We start from the raw sequence: 18,065 nt of genomic DNA, 5'->3' as shown, positions 1-18,065 counted from the left end.
AAAATCAACCATATAATACCTTTTCAGGGCTGTTGCAGTGACTTCTCTAATTTGCATACAGGTGGATTTATTCTCAAGATTACAAACAAATGTTATGCACGTTATTTGTACTTAGGAAACATACTACTCTGCCAAATCCTCGGGGCTAAAACTGCTTGCCAAACTATTTTATCTTGCCTGAAAATTGCTAATATTCCATCTCTCTGTGCCTGGAACTTATTAATCACTAAACCTGATTTTAAGGGAATAACAAATTTTAGAGAATACTATGTTTCTTATGTTGCGATGATCTTTTTACAGAAATTTTGGAGGCCTCGCGTCAAAGCGAGGGGAGGAACGCGATGGCAGGGGGAGTTCTCGGGACTGGCGAGGGACAGGATGCTCCGTGGAGTTAAGGGAGGAAGGCTGCTCTCTCACCACACATGGGCTTGTGGGAAGTGGGAATCTCAGGTTGAGTTACTCATCGTTCTGGAGTCAGGAGTGTGCAGAACCAATGATTTTGATGGCAGGAGGTAACGTACACATGTTTTTCAGGGAAGGTGCTGTAGGAGGACTTGCCGGCGGGCAGGAGGAGGGTTGTGCTGAGGACTGTCATTTCCCAAGCGTGGAAGCGTTCTGGTCCCGGGAGCCCACCGCCGCCTCCTCTGATGTTCTCCCTCCCCACGGCACGAACTGGGGGCTGCCGTCGCTCAGCCCCCCCGCAGACCGCGGCGGCGCACGGAGGCGGCTGGCCAGGGGGGGCCGAGCGCCGTCCCCCGGCGCTCCGGACACCGCCCCGAGTGAGCCGGGCGGGGGGCGCGGGGCGGTGCTGCCCGGGGCTCCGCGCTGCCCGCCCGCGCTGATTGACACCGGGCCGGGCGGAGGCGGGACCGCCGGGACCGCACAGCTCCCGCCCGCCGCCGCCGCCGGGCAGCGGGTCCTGCGCTCCATCGCCGCCCCCGCGCTCTCCCCGCCAGGCTCGGCGCGGGGCCGCGCCCGCCCGCGGCATGGCCGGCTCGCTGGGCAGGGGGGCGGCGTGCTGGCGGATGCGGAGCGCGGCGGGCGGCAGGAAGGAGAAGCCGCCGGGCGGCAAGTCCCAGCCGCGGCACGGTAAGGGGGCGGCCGCGGCGGGGCTCGGCGGGGCGCGCACCGAGGTGGGACGGGGAAGCCCCGAGGTCCGCGCAGGGCACCCCCGAGGCCAACTTGTCCGTGACTTGTTGTAGCCGCCCGGCTCCTTTGGGGCAGGGGGATCCTCTTCTTTCCCCTTCAGCGGGCGCGAAGCGAGGGGAGCTCCCCGCGTCCGAACTCCGCCGAGAAGCGCCTCACTCCCCTTATTTACCGCGTACCGGGGAAAGGGGAGAGGAACAGCGTTCGCGTGCGTGTTGGCGTCTTGCTTTGACAGCGGCTTCTTTGGTTGTTGCAGAAAGCCGACCTGGCAAACGCCAGTGAATCTGGGAAGAGTCCTCGAAATCTTTTTTGGCTTGCATCTTGGTCTTAATGCCTGGGAAGCACTGTTAAAAATACTTGCCCTGGGTGCTCCTGTCCCCCTCTTGCTTGTTCGAGGAGATAGATGCTCTCTTCCAAGGCTAAGCAGCACACAAACAGTTCTTCCAAAATCAGATCCTGACTTTGAAACGTGGAAGGGAATGGGGTTGCACGAACTATTGAAAACAAGTGTTCAGGTCCGTGACCCGTTGTGTGCTGAGCGGTGAATGCGGTTACTCAGAGCCAAATCTGTCATGTACGGTTTCCTTACTGTACCGCTTGGCCGTCACCGTTGTCTGCTTTGATGAACAAACCCAACTGCTTGTAGATACGGTCACAGTGTCTGAAGTCTCACTAGAATTTGTTCTAGCTGTGCGTTCCCCGTGGATTTTAATCCCACTGTTTGGGTGAGTCTGCAGAAGCCTCTGACCTAACCCCTCAAGGATAAAGTAACAGTTTCAGTTGTGTTTGTGTTCTGCTTTAATTTGTGCTTGCTTGTTATTGAGTATGTTAGTCCCCAAAGTAACTTCGTGCCTTTTCCAGAGAAAAAAATTTGGCCGAAGGAGTAATTTGTTCTCCTCACAAGAGAACTGCTGTAGCACACGCAGTAATGTTGTTGGCAAAGATGTTGGGATGACGTGGAGCCTGGCATCTTAGGTGACGGCGTTCTGAAAAAGGTGCTTGCTATGAAAGTGACACCCCCAAGCGCAGGTCTGAAACGAAAGAAAACTAGAAGTTGCTTCTCCCAGCGACCATCACCTGGATGTTTCTGAGCTAGAGTGCTTTTGCAGCCACACCTCCTTTTCTCTTTTGCTTGTTTGTCCCTCTTGCACAAGGCAAAGATGAAACAGGCTAGAAGTCTGAATGAAGGTTTTGTCGGTGGGTATCAAAACCCTCTAAAATAAATGACTATGCAGAAAAGTTAAGGAGTAAAAGTGATTGTTTAAAATGGTTGTAAATATTTATCCTGTTAATTCTGAGTGTAAGGCTGGTAGTGGGAAATAACTCACATGAAAAAGAGAGTTGGTGGAATCCCTTTAAGTTATATACCTGTTATTTGTGGGTGTAATGTAGTGGCTAGACACATAGACCAAAATCCTGGATGCAGGAAAGTCAGTGGGAATTTTGCCACTGACCTGAGAAGAGCCAGAACTGAACCCACTGACTGTGGGGTGTAAGGTATCCAGCCAAGCTGATATAGCTATGCAATTATGGCAAAGTTTATAATACTGCAGTATGCTGCAGTGATTGAAATATTATCAAAGTAGCTCTACCATAAACTAGTTAATTTAGGGAGGTATTTTGTAACTTGGTTCTAATTTAGCTTAACAAAAAAGGTGTGGTGTGGTGTGCTTCAGTCTATCGGAGTTGCTTCTTATAAATGTTTTGTAAAGTATCATATGACACTAAATTCTCATTTAAGTAATTTCTGTAACAACGTGGAACACTAAATTACACTGTAGCACATAGAGCTTGCATCCCAATTAGTTTTCAACCATACTTTAAGGATAATTGCTCTTTCTGCTGTATGGGCTTTGCAAGGTGCACTGGACTTATTTACTAGGTCATTTACTATCCTTTAACAGCTCCAAATGTAAGGTAAAACCAAAATTAGGTCTAATTTGTAGTCCTTAACGCTGATTGTGTGCTACAGGGAGATTTTTGAGGAGAAAAAGAAGTGTAGCATTACTTTAGTATGCTTCCTAAATTTTCAAAGTTATAGAAACAGTTTTCTAAGAATGGACTCAAATAAAATTCGGCTTTTGTAGACAGTATGGACCACTTCATGCAGGAGTAGAAAATACACTTAAAATGTTCAAGCTAAGGTATTAGAGGGGTTATAAGTAAGGTATACCTAAAAGTGAAATTGTGGTATGTGAGATGTGAGCAATTTTTAAGTGGCAAATAGACTTACAGGTTTGACTCATTCATACATGTGTGCATGCAATTACCAAAGTCAAGTGAGAACTGTTCCCAAGAGAACTGGGAGGTATCAAAAGTATGAAATACTTTCAATTTCGGGAATTAATGTTCTTTCCTATTATGTTTTTGCTGCAAAACCATTTCAATGGGCCACCAGCCTGAGTTGGTAAAAAGTGGCATAGCTCTAGGCATCTCAATGGCACTGTTAGGATTGACAGCAGCTGAAGACCAAGCACAATATTTCTGTTTGGATTAAGGTATGTTTATTTGGGCATCACTTAAGAGTCTAAACTGGCAGGGTGCATATTGAGTTGCAAACCTGAGCAAATCTGCCGTGTAACTGAGTCAAGTTACAAGTATTTGCCAGCTTTCACATTCTTCTCACCTTTTATATGAGCAATTACAGAAACTTTTCTATACTTTTCAAATATTTTAAAACACAAGTATGAAATTTTCCCTATGATCTCATGTGCAGAAGTTCTTGTTTTACACTTTTTGTAGTTTCATACCATGCAAAGCAATGTAAAGTAGAACTAGCTTTCCCACCCTTTGTGGTCTAGATAGTAAACAAAGGCTTTGTCAAGACTCCAGCAAAAAGTTCAAGATTCTCTTAAGATGATAAATATTAACGGTCTTGTAAAAAGCCTATTTTTAAATTATTTAATGTTGGGTTAGCATTGGTACCTTACCTGTAAAATCTCCCAAGAGCTTGAAAACCTAGGTGGATGGCTACAGCCAGAATTCTGTTTCAGATACTCTCTAAGCAGATGATGTTAAGGAGTAGCATAATGGAAACCACAGTGTAAGCAATATTTTATATCTCTTTTTAAAGCTATGTCAAGGTTTTGTTGTGAAAAAGTAGTTCTGCATCCTTAGTATTAAAACAATTACCAGAGGAAAATAGCACAAGTAGATAGTGCTGGATGTACATGTAGGAGTGTGTGTCTGTACACGTAGGTGATATTTTAGATAGAAAATGATTACTTCTTAATTTATTAGATTTCTTTTTTTAACTGCTGTGGTGGGTTAGGCCTCTCCAGCAACCAAACCCCACACAGCTGGTCACTCACCCTCCCCCACCCCCAGGAATGAGGGAGAGAATTAAAGGAGAAATGGGAAACTGTGGGTTGAGATAAGAACAATTTAATACAGATAAGTAATACACAGTGTAGATGCTCACCACCCCCTCTTATCCACAGCCCGTCTCGTCCTGAAGCTGCAATCCCGGACCAACGCGAGGCCCCAAAATAGAGAGGGGCAGAGAGAGAGAGAGATAGTACTCTGAGAGTGGGAGTACTGGGAGAGAGAGAAAAAAAAAGGCAACAGAGCAAAAGCGCAGCAAGCGCAAAAGAGCAGAAGCGGCGAAAGAGCCAAAGCGCAAAAGCCCTTCTTCCCGGCTGACCCTCACTTTTATACTGGGCATGACGCTGCATGATATGGAATACTAATTGGTCAGTTTGGCCCTCAATCTTAAGTTCCAACACAAATCACAAGGGGAATCGTGTCCCCCTTGTCCCGGCTATGCTCCCCCCTTATCCCGCCGTGCTTCTGCACTCCGGCACACTGAAAAGTCCTTGGAGTCTCACGTCCAACCACAAACATCAACTTGCTATCAGCATTCTTCTCAGAGCGAGCCTCTGAGTAAAACCAAAACACGGAGCTCTTCTAGCTGCTAAAAAGAAGAGCTAACACTATCCCAGCTAAAACCAGGACACTGCTCATAAAAATCTGCCAAATTTAGGCTGGAGAGTGGAAGTCCTCTATACTTCAGCTAGCACATTGAAATCACTTGGTATCATGCCAATATGTTGGATCATGCCCAGGCAGGCTGGATAAATAAATATGACCTGTAGCAACACAGAATTCTTTTTCACCTGGACTCACTGACTAACTTTTTAAAATTTTATCTTCACCTGTCTAGAGCTGTCACAGAATAAGAAAAAAACTGTTGTCTCCATTTCTCTTTGGTGTTTATTCCACCTGAGTGTAACGGAAAGGTTATAGTGTGGCAAGGATGGAAGTCAGCATATTATCCCTCCAGAGAAGTGGACTTCTGTAACTGTGGACATCTGAACTGATGGAAGAATGGGGAGAGAGGGGAAAAATCCTACAAACTTGTCCATTGTTTTCCTCTTGTATAAGCTTAGATGTATGCACATATGCTAAGAACTTCTGGTTGCTACTGGCTGGGACTAATTCCACAGTTGATGGTAGGCAGATGAAGTTGTGCTTGAGCTTTCCAGTTTCAGATGTTTTCATCTTCACACATTTCTTCTTGAAATATTCAAGAATGTGCCTCAGTGTTTTCTGTCAGCTTATTCTTTTTTTCCCTCTCTATCTCCTGGGAAATAATATTCTTGGTCATATTGAGGTAGTCATAATCAAATCTTCTGTTTTGCTGGAGGCGTAGTTCTCTACGCCTCACTTTTTACGTGTGGCTTATTGTAGTATTTGTAAAAGTAAATGTCTGAAATTCATGTAGGCGTATATATATATATATACTTATATATATATAAAAACCTGCTTAATATAAAAGAATAGAAGTTCTGTTCTTGAAGTAAATAAACCTCTTTTCTGTGATCATCTTGAATAATCTGCAGGTAGACTTTAAATCTTAAAACATTTTTCTAGCCTACATGTTCAGAAAGTGTGAACATTGATGTTATTCCTACTTAGATGTATTAACACTTTGATGCCTCAGCCACTTTTGGGGTCTCACTAGTCAGTGAGTGTGTGTTTGCCATGTGTAATGCAGGCCTTGCTGTGGAGGCATGGCTTTCAAAACGAATGGATGGGTAAAGGGTTTGACCTGGAGAGCAAGATGGCTTGGTTTACCAAACGTATTTTAACTTGCTTAGCCTTTTCTTTGGCGTAAGTGCCAACTGCTATCTCTTTACTTATCTTAATCAGACTATATACATAATAGGTACAACTTCTTTAAGAACTTGTGTCATTTAGGAGTTCCGTTCTGTGTATGTTTTTTTTTGTTTGTTTGTTTTGGTTTTGGGGTTTTTGTTTGGTTTGTTTTTCAAATTAGTTCACAATATTGTCACTGTGAAAAAGGTTAATATCCTTCATGGCCAGAAATGTGCATGATAAAAGCAGTAGATACTTGTTACATGGCTATATGTGCCTTTTTACCCCCAGTTCACAGAACAAGTTATTTATGACACTGATAAAACCTAGCATTGCAACTTGCACAATTAGAAGTAAGTAATCAGAGCTACAAATCTATGGATTATTCTAAATTTGAATTTACAATAGAATGACGAAGCCACTATCTCATCTCAGAAGCAGATTCCAAATACAGTTTTATGATATTCATTTAAATCTAATTTTGGCACAGAAATATAGTTAAGAAACCAAAGACTTCCCCTCTATTCCATAAACAGATATATTTTTCTGACCTTTTGTTTCCCCGAAGGTTTGGCGAGTTTTAATCGGACAGAGGCCACAAATCGCTTTGCTGGGAAATGCAAGGTGTTCTTTAAAAGGGGAAAACCCCCCACTTTCCTGATTGTTTGGCTATTGCTCTTTAAAATTGTGAAGCTAGGTGAAATGATTACTCTGACAGGACTATAGAAACTATCTCATTTTAGTACATTCTGAAGTATTTTATATTTTGAGTAACCCTGGCTCAGGGGCATTTTATACTCACATCTGGAAGTTTCCAGTCTTAGTATTCAGTTTAGTGTCTCTGCCTTTGTCTTTCCATTTAGCCTTGCCATGTTATAACAATGAATCATCTCGTCCAGTAACTAAAGTTGGAATGTCTGTTTATGCACTGATTTTGTTTCATCACATCGCCATAATAATTGATGGGAACCGTGGCAACTCTGACTGCTTTCCCATATGTATTTGGGATGGACTTTACTCAGTGCTGTTTTGAGCAGCAGCAGGATAAGCCATCCCAAAACCTGGAATATCTTTATCCTCTTAGGATTCAACCTCCCTTTCTCATGAAACTGTAGGGTAGCATTTTCATATTTGGTCTCCATGTATATGAAATTGAGTAGAGGCTGTAGTATTTCCAATCACAGGAAATCATAGCAGAGCTGCAATACACACATATATATATATATATATATATGTAACAGTTAAACCAGGAATGTTGTTATTGTAGTTTGCTTTGGTATGTTCTGTTTTGTTGATGGATTTTAAATTATTGCTGATTAAAATATTGAAGCATTAAATAAAAGGTGAAGCAAAACTATAGTGGCATTCTTTGATTAATTTAATAATTTTAATAGAGCAGACAAGTGACGTGGTGCACATGAAGGGGCCACTTGGCAGGGACCTGTGTCAGCAAATGCAAATTCACACCTCTTGTCATGTGAGTGGGCTTGGGGATAGCACTCTGGTTGCTATTTAAGCAGAGTGTTTTGCAAATAAATGTCCCTTTGTTCAAAAGGTATTACACTGGCTGTAGCTTGACTCATTTAATAGCATTTAGCCTTAACTCAATTTGTGGTACTGTCATTGAAACGATTTTCTTTATTTCCATGAAAAAAAGAGCTTTTTTGCATTTCGAAGGTGAATACTGAAGGATCTGCTTAATAAATAAAACTGAAATGTTGGGGTAAAACGTGTTCCTTTTAAGATGGCTTTGTGATTTGCTCGTCTTGTGCACTGTGATGTCTATTTTTTCTGCTCTCTATGACCAATTTTCATTAAGAGTTGTTGATGCCACGTTCCTGTGGGAAGTATTGAAAAGTAGAAACAAGGAGTAGGAATTAGTGGGTAGAACCTTCTCCTGAAGGCGGATTGAAGTAGAACTGTTAGTTTGCGATAACAAACCCAAGAGCCTGTGGAAAGAAGTGAGAAAAAAGACTTGTTATTATCAATGACTGCATTGAGCTTTACTGTACAAATCATTCCAGTATTTTGTTCAATACTTACCACTCTGAAGCTCTGAAACTACAGAGCTGTCTGAACTGCTGGCATTTGTAGTGAGGGGGAGGAATGGGAGGTTGAGAAGAGATGCTCTTTCTCCAGAAGTTGGATTGAGTAAATTTGCATATTATAACCAGTTGTCCTCACCAGTTTCATCTTTTTGGTTGATAGTCACTGTGGTTTCGTGTGGGAGGTCATGGTTGCTGCTAGACAAGAAGTGGGAGTTAGTAAAATTTTTTAGGAGGTAAGTGAAAGGAGGTTCTGTAATGAGAAGCTGTGTGCAGAAAGATCAAGGGACCCTTGTGATGCATTCACATCAGCCAGGATTACAAAAGAGATGAAATACTCTGTTCTGTGCTGGGCAGAATGTCTGCGGGTTTCTGCATTGTTTTTAAATATAAGACATCTGATAACCAAGTCTTGACATCATTAATATACGGCTTATAATGTTCAAGCCTGAATGAGAGGGAACGGGAACACAAATTCTTATTTAAGGTAGAGGTGTGAATTTTTTGCTGTCTAGTTATTTGGAATTCCAAGAGATATTTAAGCTTGAAAATCTATTTAAAATCTGGAGGAAAGTGGTCTCTAGAACACAAGAAATGATTTAGGGAAACAAGGTCTTTTCCAGTCTGGATGACGTTGGACTTCTGCAGATTCTCTACGGCAGGCTGCTCCCAGTCCAGGTATTGATTTCAGTTAACGTTGAAGTAGCCTGAGGGATGGTCGGTTGTTTTTGTTAATGGTACTGATGGGTGCAGCCTAAATTGCTTCAAGCATTTGGCCTACCAAGGCAAGTTCTAACAAAGCAAAAACCCCCAACTTGTCAATGGTTTTATTCATTGTTCAGCAGGAGGACGTCTTGCTATTTTTCAATGAGAAGCAGTAATGATCTGATCAGAATAGGAGCGTATTTTTGGTTTTTCTGTGTGTGTAGTCTTTGTTTCCTTAATGTCCAGGCTGAGAAGCTAGTCTCAGCTCAGTTATTTTACTTTTTGGGAGAGGGCTATATTGCAAATGTAAAGGTGGGAAATGGACCACCTTGCAGAAACTGCTTATTTTCTAGGCTTTTTGAATTCTTCTGTTCTGCCACTTGTTCCAGGGACTGAAGCAGAAAAATAATCTCTCAGAACTGATGATTAAGTGACACCTGAGAGTTTTTCAGAGTACTTAATAGCTTTGAGCAGTTGTTCCATTGCAGGCAGGATAAAGCTGAAGATGCACCCTGGATCGTGGCTAGCTTTTTCCCCCTTACCTTATTCCTGTAAAATCATGATGCCAGTTTGATAGTAGATGGACATTTTTAGCCAATGGCTTTTGTATTCTGCAAACTGAAAATCTGTTTTACTACTTTCTCAGTGTAAAAAGAGGAAAGGTGCAAAATTCTTTATTGGTATCTTATGACAATAGTATATGACTTTTTTTTTTAAATCAAGTTAAAATATTTAGATCCATTAAGTTCTGATTATATTCAGCATATCTAGTGAAAACCTGAGGAACGCTTAGGATAATTCAGGTTGGAAGTGTCCTAAGGAAGGTCTCTAGTCCAGTCTCTCGCTCTGTGTCAGCTGTGAGATTAGGTCAGGTTGCTCAGGGCTTTTTTTCAGTCCAGTCTTGAAAAGATCCAAGGAAGGAGAATGCACAAAATCTGGCAACCGGTTATTTTTTCACAGATTGAAGTTCACAATTGAGCCTGAAAACTTCAGAAAAGTGGAAGTTCTAGGTAATGGCCCTGTCTTTCTACAAATCATGCCTAGAGTAGCGATGCTAAAATGATTCCACTGCCAATCTGAAGTATCACTTGCAAAACATAGTGCAAACCACCTCATTTTAGGATGTTCCAGAAAAGATACCATGGAAAGTTAATTGTTTGCTTATATGCATGGCTCTCTGAATAAAAAGAGTGGTAACTATTCCTAGGCTTGCAATCTCTTACCAGAGTCCACCTGGAAACATAGTAACTTTCTGAGAAATACTGAGGAGCATGGCAAGTACTATCTGTTACATAAATCAGAACTGCAGGTAAGATTTTGTGACAAGAAGAGTCTTGGCAACTTGAGTAATTGAAATGTTCCAGCGTAGGTAGTTATAGCACAGAGGTCTCTACTCATTATGGAAAGAGCCTGAAAGATAATGCTTTGCTGTTTGTTTTGGTGTGGTGTGTTGGTTTTTTTTTTTGTCTTCAGACCACTCTGTTTTGCTTTGTCTCTTTCTTAAATATGCTGCGCTTGTATCCTGTTTGCATTGGACTTAGAGGTCCAGACTCAATATGCATTTCTACCTTTTACTCTCTTCTAGAGTAAGGCGACCAATCTCTTGGTGCACCTCTCTTTAACAGCGTAGAAGGAAGAGAACTAGTATTGGATCTGTTTAGGTGTTATCTACCTGGATTCCTGCACCGTGCTCTGTAGCAGAGGCCATTCACCAGGTTCTGTCAGTAGAAAGCTGGTGTGCCTCTTGGCCCTGGACTTGCTGGGTAGTTGCCCACAAATGTGTAGAAGTAGTACAAGCTCAGTGTATTTCTATGAATCATCCATTCCTCTAGTCCGAATCAGATTTAAAAAAAAAATAAAATAAAACCAATAAAAAAAAAGAGATTAAAATTGTCCACGCACCAAATATTCTGCATTTCAGTGAACTCTAACTACACATGAACTCTGCAGCCAAGAACAAAGAAGCCATAACCAGATTGCAGCCCTGTAGCTACAGGCCAAATATTCACTGAACACATTTGGGAACATCAGGAGCCTTTCACAAACTTTCTGGGGTCTGTCTCTGGCTTCTTTGGCAAGGAGTCTGGAACCCCGATGGTCCTGTTTGGAGCTGGGCTCCCAGCATTCTTGGGGTCCCATCTCTGGGGTGGTAGCATGGCTTCCTGCTGGGGCTCCACATGCCACCCTGCCAGCGGGGTGGGTGGCTTCTCTGGTGTCCCTGTTGCCTGGCTTGAAAAATCTGCTGAAGAAGCTGCAGCTCCATGTAATCTTTATATCCTAGTATCTGCTTGTGTAAAAGCCTACCAGTGAATTTCACTGTTTTCCAACAATATTGCTGGGTAAGAAATTGTCACACAGCACAGCCTGCATGCAGTAGTACAACCTTGCTGGTAAGATATTTTCTTGACGTAGAAGAGTACTGTTTTTCCTTCCAAGGAAGCACTTTGTAATTTTGTCTTTAACAGCCGTTGTCTTGCATATCCTAATAAATTCAGCTATTTGGTGTAATTAATTTGTTAATGCTTCTGTGGTCATGCAATAGGATATGTTGGGCCATGGGCACTCTCAAGTCATTCATGTTAAAAGATTGTTTAGAGAATCACTTTCTCTGCTTAATAATATTTCAATAAGATCTTTCCTTGAGTTCTGTGGCCATCAAACTCTCAGTTTTGAAATTTCTCTCTTGCTTGTGCTGTCCCTAACTGTTGTTTTCTTTCTTTTTTTTTTTTTTTTAAATCTGATATCTGATTTTATCTTTGTCCTACTGTTCTTTGCAGGTTTTGCTTTTAACAAGTAGCTGGGTAAGCATTTCTATCAGCACAGTCTTATTCAGAAATCTTTATTCAATTGTTTTCCTTGGATCTTACACTCCTAGAGATACTTCAGGTGTCCAAGTTAGGGGCAACACATGGTTTATAAACTAGTTCAGTTAATTTAAATCATTTTACAATTTTCCTAATGTAGGGAAAAATTAAGGACTGTATATGTTACCAAAGTTGTGAAAATTTGGCAGTGGCTGACTTTGTGATGCAAATGGCAAGACAGATTTCTCGTGTTCATAATCTTTAACATGTTTCTTAAGAATTAGCACCCGTACTTCAACAGTTGTATTTTTAACTGTGTCTATGTGCGAGAAGGTTCGTATGAAACCAGCCTGTGTAGCAGAAGGAATTGTAATAAACTAATAGCTTTTTCAGGAATGTGTTCCCTGGACATAATTTATTGAGCCTTGAATCTGGTGTAGAGAAATGTGCGGTATGAAGAGTGACATGAAGTACTTTCATTGTCAGAGCAGTGGTGCGTAGTGCTTGTCTGTGTGACCACGTTTCGTTGTGTGTATATTTTTGCTACACAAGAAGATAGCAATCACAGCAGGCACTACCCAGGAGCGTGGCTGAGAACTCTGCTGCCATCTGCCTTAGTGCTGTCTGTTCGTGTTGCGTGCTTGTTTCCATATGTATAGTTTAGCACTTAGTCTCTACAACCATTGGAGTAACATATCTGAAAACAGTTGTGATAATGAAAGTCGATGGCAAACAGTCATTTAAGAAGTTAATTTGCTTGTGTTCCATATATGTGGTCTGTTTTTTTGTTTTTTTTTTGTTTTTTTTTTAAATCTCCTACTACTTTAGACAGATTTCATGAAATGCTGCTGCTCATTCCAGATTTGAACTCATCACTTTTGGCTTTGTACATCGTAATCACCTCCACAGCAACCACTGTGATGCCATAAACAGAGGGTCTGACTTCAGGTGAAGAATGTAGGCAGTAAAAGCAGAAAAACTCATAAGGGAAAATGTGGGAGGATGAGGAAGACAGGGAAAGTGATTATTCTGGCTTTCTGTGTAGTGGGTTTTGTTGTTTTTTTCTTTTTTTTTTCGCCTCCAAACTTTTTAAAAAATATTTACTGATAGCTGAAAGAAAAGAAAGTCTTTTAAGATGTCAGAGTGGAACTTCCATTTTAGACAGTATAATTGAGAAAATGTAAAAGCAGTGCAGTATTATTCCGCATAGGATTTCTTTTTCTCTCTTTCCATTCATTTTTAAAAAATCACTTTAGTAAAGCCACTGTGGGAGGATAGTTTTGCCGCTGTACTTTTCCCAGGATGCAGCAAGAGAAATTGCATTTGCAGTTCACAGAGAATGAAATTAAACTTACTCTACCCTGATGATCCGCTACTCCTACACCCAGCGCATTTCTGGGAAACACTCTTCCATGCTATAGGAGACAGTGCTCTGAATGTACTTGCACCTGCTCTTGTGCATGAAGGAATAGGTGGGGATTTGGTCCCACATAGCTCTCAAATTAGAATTAGGTACTGTGTGGAGTGCCTGTGTGTGTGTGTGTCTGCCTCCTCTCTGAAGTGTTGGTCTTGGAAGGGGAGACTTCAAACGTGTCACTTTGCTTAGAGAGATTGAGACTACTTGCTGTTCTGTAATATATTTATACACGCTCAGAAAGATCATGCTTTTAGAGAGTATTGGGGAATTGAAGGATGCCCATTTTCAACTTGCATCATCTCACTTTCAAAACACAGTTGGGTGCTAAACTATGAAATCAAGAAAAAGTAGTCAGCAAATGCAAATCACATTGTGGCAACTGAAAGGGCAGACTGTCATTTATTTATGCAGTTGGGTGGCAGTGGGAAAGGCAACTTAAAAAACTCCCACACTCTTTTGTCTTCTTGAGCAATAAAATCTCACTCTATAACCCTTCAGCCATCCATCCAATAGAGATTATGTACCTAAACCTCTATTTCTACATTTTCATGCTGCTTTTACAGCTGGCCAGTTCTTCCTTTTGGGCTGTGGCTTCTCTAAAGTGCTCATGTGTAGCACCTTCAGTACATGCCTAACAGACCGCACAGCAATGAGTACTTCCTTTTCCTCCGGGATAGAAATTGAATGCATATAATGCCTATGGAGAAAAAATCCTCCAATAAGAGCAGAGAAAGCCCAAGGATCAGCAAGGATCTCTGTTTAATATAACGCTGATCCTGTGCTCCACAAAGCTTGTTAACGTGAGGAGACTCCCACAACAGATAAAAAAAAGCACTAACTTTTTTTTTATTTGACAATTCCAGCAGTTTTCATTTACATTTCAAAGCCAGAGAGAGACTGAGAGCACTCCTATCTGTAATTCCAATAGTCCCTCTGTCTGGATGACTGTTTCTGTAAAACTGACACAGTATGGGCAGGTTTCATCAATTTCATTTGTTCCATCTTCTCAGATGAGCCTTTAATCTCCTGCTTGCTGATCTCTGGTTTATAATCAGATTTGACAGAGATAGGAAGGCGGTAAATATATTGATGTGAAAGTTTATAACAAGATAGAACTGCTGTTTCACTCCTCACTCCTCTGACAAGGTAAAATTTTATTTGTGAAGTGTGAATAACTTTGAAGCTTAAAGCTGCCTGGTTTCAGGCCATTTTCAGGTGCATCTGTTTACAAGTAAGTTTTCTTTTTTCCTTTGGAATAGGCAAGAAAAAGGCTTATTTGCTGACTTGCTTCTGAATGTTTTGGAAAGCAATTTTATTTCAACGTGATTAATTATTCTATTTTCTCAGAGGTTGATAACATGCTGATTTGAAGAAAGACCTGAAATAATAGATATTTGACTTGTGCACAATCATTTTGATTCCTGAATAAAGCCATTTCTGAATGTCTTTAATGCTGTCAGTAAAAACCTTACAGTTAAGTGAATGAAAATATGTTTAATAGCTGTATTTAGGAAAAGCCTGTTCATGGTTTGGTTGTTGATTCTTTGTTTGCTTTTTCTTCACTGACTGTATACATATGTTAGGTGCATTACTTCTGCATCTGTTTTGCTTCCCATCAAAATACAAAAATCTTTCCTCTTTGCTTTGTAAGCCATTCTCTGCATAATCTTAAAGCTCAAATTCTGCCACAAATTTATATAATAAGAATATTCAAAGTACAGAAGGTTAGAGACAGACACAAAGTTAAGCGTATACCCAGGTTATGTTATACATAACCTGAGCCTGTGGAATAAAACAGTTATGTCCAAATGTCATGGGTTAGGCCACTCCAGCAACCGAACCCCCCACACAGCCGGTCACTCACCCTCCCCCACCCCCGGGAATGAGGGAGAGAATTAAAGGAGAAACGGGAAACCCGTGGGTTGAGATAAGAACAATTTAATACAGATAAGTAATACACAGTGTAGATGCTCACCATCCCCTCTTATCTGCAGCCCGTCTCGTCCCGAAGCTGCAATCCCGGACGAACGCGAGGCCCCGAAATAGAGAGGGGCAGAGAGAGAGAGAGTACTCCGAGAGTGGGAGTACTGGGAGAGAGAGAAAAAATAAGGCAACAGAGCAAAAGCGCAGCAAGCGCAAAAGAGTAAAAGCAGTGAAAGAGCCAAAGTGCAAAAGCCCTTCTTTCCAGCTGACCCTCACCTTTATACTGGGAATGATGCTGCATGATATGGAATACTAACTGGCCAGTTTGGCCCTCAATCTTAAGTTCCACCACAAATCACAAGGGGAATCGCGGCCCCCTTGTCCCAGCTATGCTCCCCTGTGCTTTTGCACTCTGGCACACTGAAAAGTCCTTGGAGTCTCACGTCCAACCACAAACATCAACTTGCTATCAGCATTCTTCTCAGAGCGAGCCTCTGAGTAAAACCAAAGCACGGAGCTCTTCTAGCTGTTAAAAAGAAGAGCTAACACTGTCCCAGCTAAAACCAGGACACCAAACTATAAGATGTTGTTAGTCCTTTTCCATTTAAAGTTTTTTTCTTTAATATTTTATCTGGTTGTGCTTCCTCTTTCCTTTTTATATTCTTACTTATAATTCTGGCATTAACCCATTGTAGCCTGTCTGCCACAAATCTTTCTGTTACCAGCCTTGGGAGGAAAAAGACTCTAAATACGTTATCATATTTTCTCTCTTTCTCTCACTCTTCTTTTCATGATACGCTAATTTCGATGTCTTTGCTATTCCAAAAATTCTTCCCTCCCTTTATTTAGTCACCATAACCTCAGTTAAATCTGAGCTTCACTGTCAAAGGCAAGATTTTAAATGCTTAACTTCTTGACTTTCGTTTTTGGGATTTGATGTTCCTGCCACCTGCCTATTTGAATTTTCATCTGGCACACTACAGACTCTTCTATTAGATAAATATGAACTATCTGCAGCTAAAATATAGAAATTAATTTGATTTTCTTAAAGAAATTTGTGGGTTTTTTTAATGTGTGTGAAATTCTTCAGGATTTTTCTTCACAATTGTAACAAGAGTAGAAATTGTCAGCTCAAAGAGCTCTGAATTCCAGAGCTCCACATGCTTGCCTATATAATAGCACCGTAATTTTTATTTATGTTTTCTCTGCTTTCTATTGGTTTTATGGCAATAACTCCAGGAAGACCAAACATAGTAAACTTTCTAGGTATAAGTTTACAGATAGAGCAGAAGAATTCTTCTGAGTAAACCATACTTCTAACTATGCACATCAAACCCAAACTGAAATCATGGGATGTACAGACAAGTGCAAGTGATGATTGTCCTCTTTGGAAGCTGCTGTCTTTATTGATGTGGCTGTGGGAAAATGTCTTTTTGTTGTTTTGAGTACATGTGATTTACAGAACTCTGTGGAAATTGCTGGTAAAAAGGGAGAATCTGATTTGGGAGGTGCCCGCAGACTGTGCAGGGGGAGTGAAGGACTGCTTTAGTGCTCGTTACTGGAAAGTGGTAAAAATCCTTTTTTGTTGGGTCAGTGTTTCTGACGCTTTCATCCACCTGCCTTTTGGGTTTTCACTGGATATGATGTTACAGAACTTTGAGAAAGATATTGAAAAGTTGCATGCAGTAAATGAGCATTACAATTTCCTTATTAATGCTACTTCCCTTTGGCAAGATTTTCAAGTTCAGAGAGTGTATTTCTTCTCCTGCACTTAGAATTAATTTTGTATGCCTTGACAATCAAGTTATTTGAAGTAGGAGTAAAGTACCATGTATGACACTCACTGAAGTTGCATACTTGGACTGAGCTAGTCCTACCAGCATACAATAATGTCCAAGTGACCATGAGCCAGAAGACAATCTTTGGGTAGGAGGGAATTGCAATGTATATGGACAAAGTCAAAGCTGACATGGCGTTCAACAAATGGGAGCGAGTTGCAAATAATTCAACATTCAGGCAAAAGTGATAACCATTGTTATTTGTGTGAGCAAGTGAGTTGGCCTTTAATTAGCCTAGAATTATAAAGTTTGCAACCTTAGGTGAAAGGTGGTAAAGATTGTCTCAACTGAACGTGAATTGCCTGAGAGTTTTGAAGGGATTATTACTGCAAACAATATAATTGTTATCAAAACATGAATTCTGTATAATACATAATTTATTTATATTTAGCATGTGTTACATCCATGTATAAATTATATATTGATATATAGGAATAGAACACATGTTGTGGAAAGTAATATACAAAACTCCCTATGAGAGGACGCAGCTTTGCCTGACTCTTTCAGCCAGTTATAGGTGCTTTCCTGGCAGCGAATGAGGAGCTGTATTTAATGACTTTAACATGTAGGGGCATATAGGCAATGTCTGCACAGTGGCTGTTTGCATTTGAGAAATGGGAACAGGTATCCAAGGAATTTACTAAGGCAATTTAGTAGGTTTTTGAGTGTGGAGAAAGATGCATATACTGAGGAAAGCTAACATCTGGCCAAATCTGCATGCATAGAGCTTGAATGTTGTTGGCACTTTGTAAAATTGGTTCGTCAATTTAGTTTTACAGAAGTGGAATATTTTTGAATGATGAAATATGAAATATCATAGCAGTGATAAGGAGGGCAATAGCAAAGAGTATGATTAAAAAGGAGACAAAACAGTAGAAGTAGGACAGCAAAGCCTCACACAGAAGGTTTTATTTCCAGATAAAGGGCATTCTGCAACTGAGCTTGCACAAAGGTGAGCATAGTGAATTTAAAAAGAAATGTGGGGAAGATGAAGGATTTAACTGGCTAAAGAAAGAAGAGTGTGATGTATGGTAATCAGCAATAATTATCATTCCAGTTCAACAGTTGAAAGGAGTATTTGACAAATATC

General features: G+C 41.0%; 1 protein-coding gene across 1 annotated transcript in view; it reads left to right on the top strand.

The window, feature by feature from the left end:
• The first annotated feature begins 523 nt into the window (after positions 1-523).
• ZNF385D (zinc finger protein 385D) overlaps positions 524-18,065 on the top strand; it is a 440,538-nt gene continuing 422,996 nt past the window's right edge. Inside the window, 1 exon segment of the mRNA XM_086614812.1 lies at positions 524-665. Coding sequence (XP_086470938.1) covers positions 524-665 — 142 coding nt within the window.

Source organism: Tauraco erythrolophus, chromosome 7, assembly GCF_009769465.1.
Source record: "Tauraco erythrolophus isolate bTauEry1 chromosome 7, bTauEry1.pri, whole genome shotgun sequence".
Classification (NCBI taxonomy): domain Eukaryota; kingdom Metazoa; phylum Chordata; class Aves; order Musophagiformes; family Musophagidae; genus Tauraco; species Tauraco erythrolophus.
Note: the sequence above shows the minus strand (reverse complement) of the source record. Positions and strands in the feature narration are given on the sequence as shown.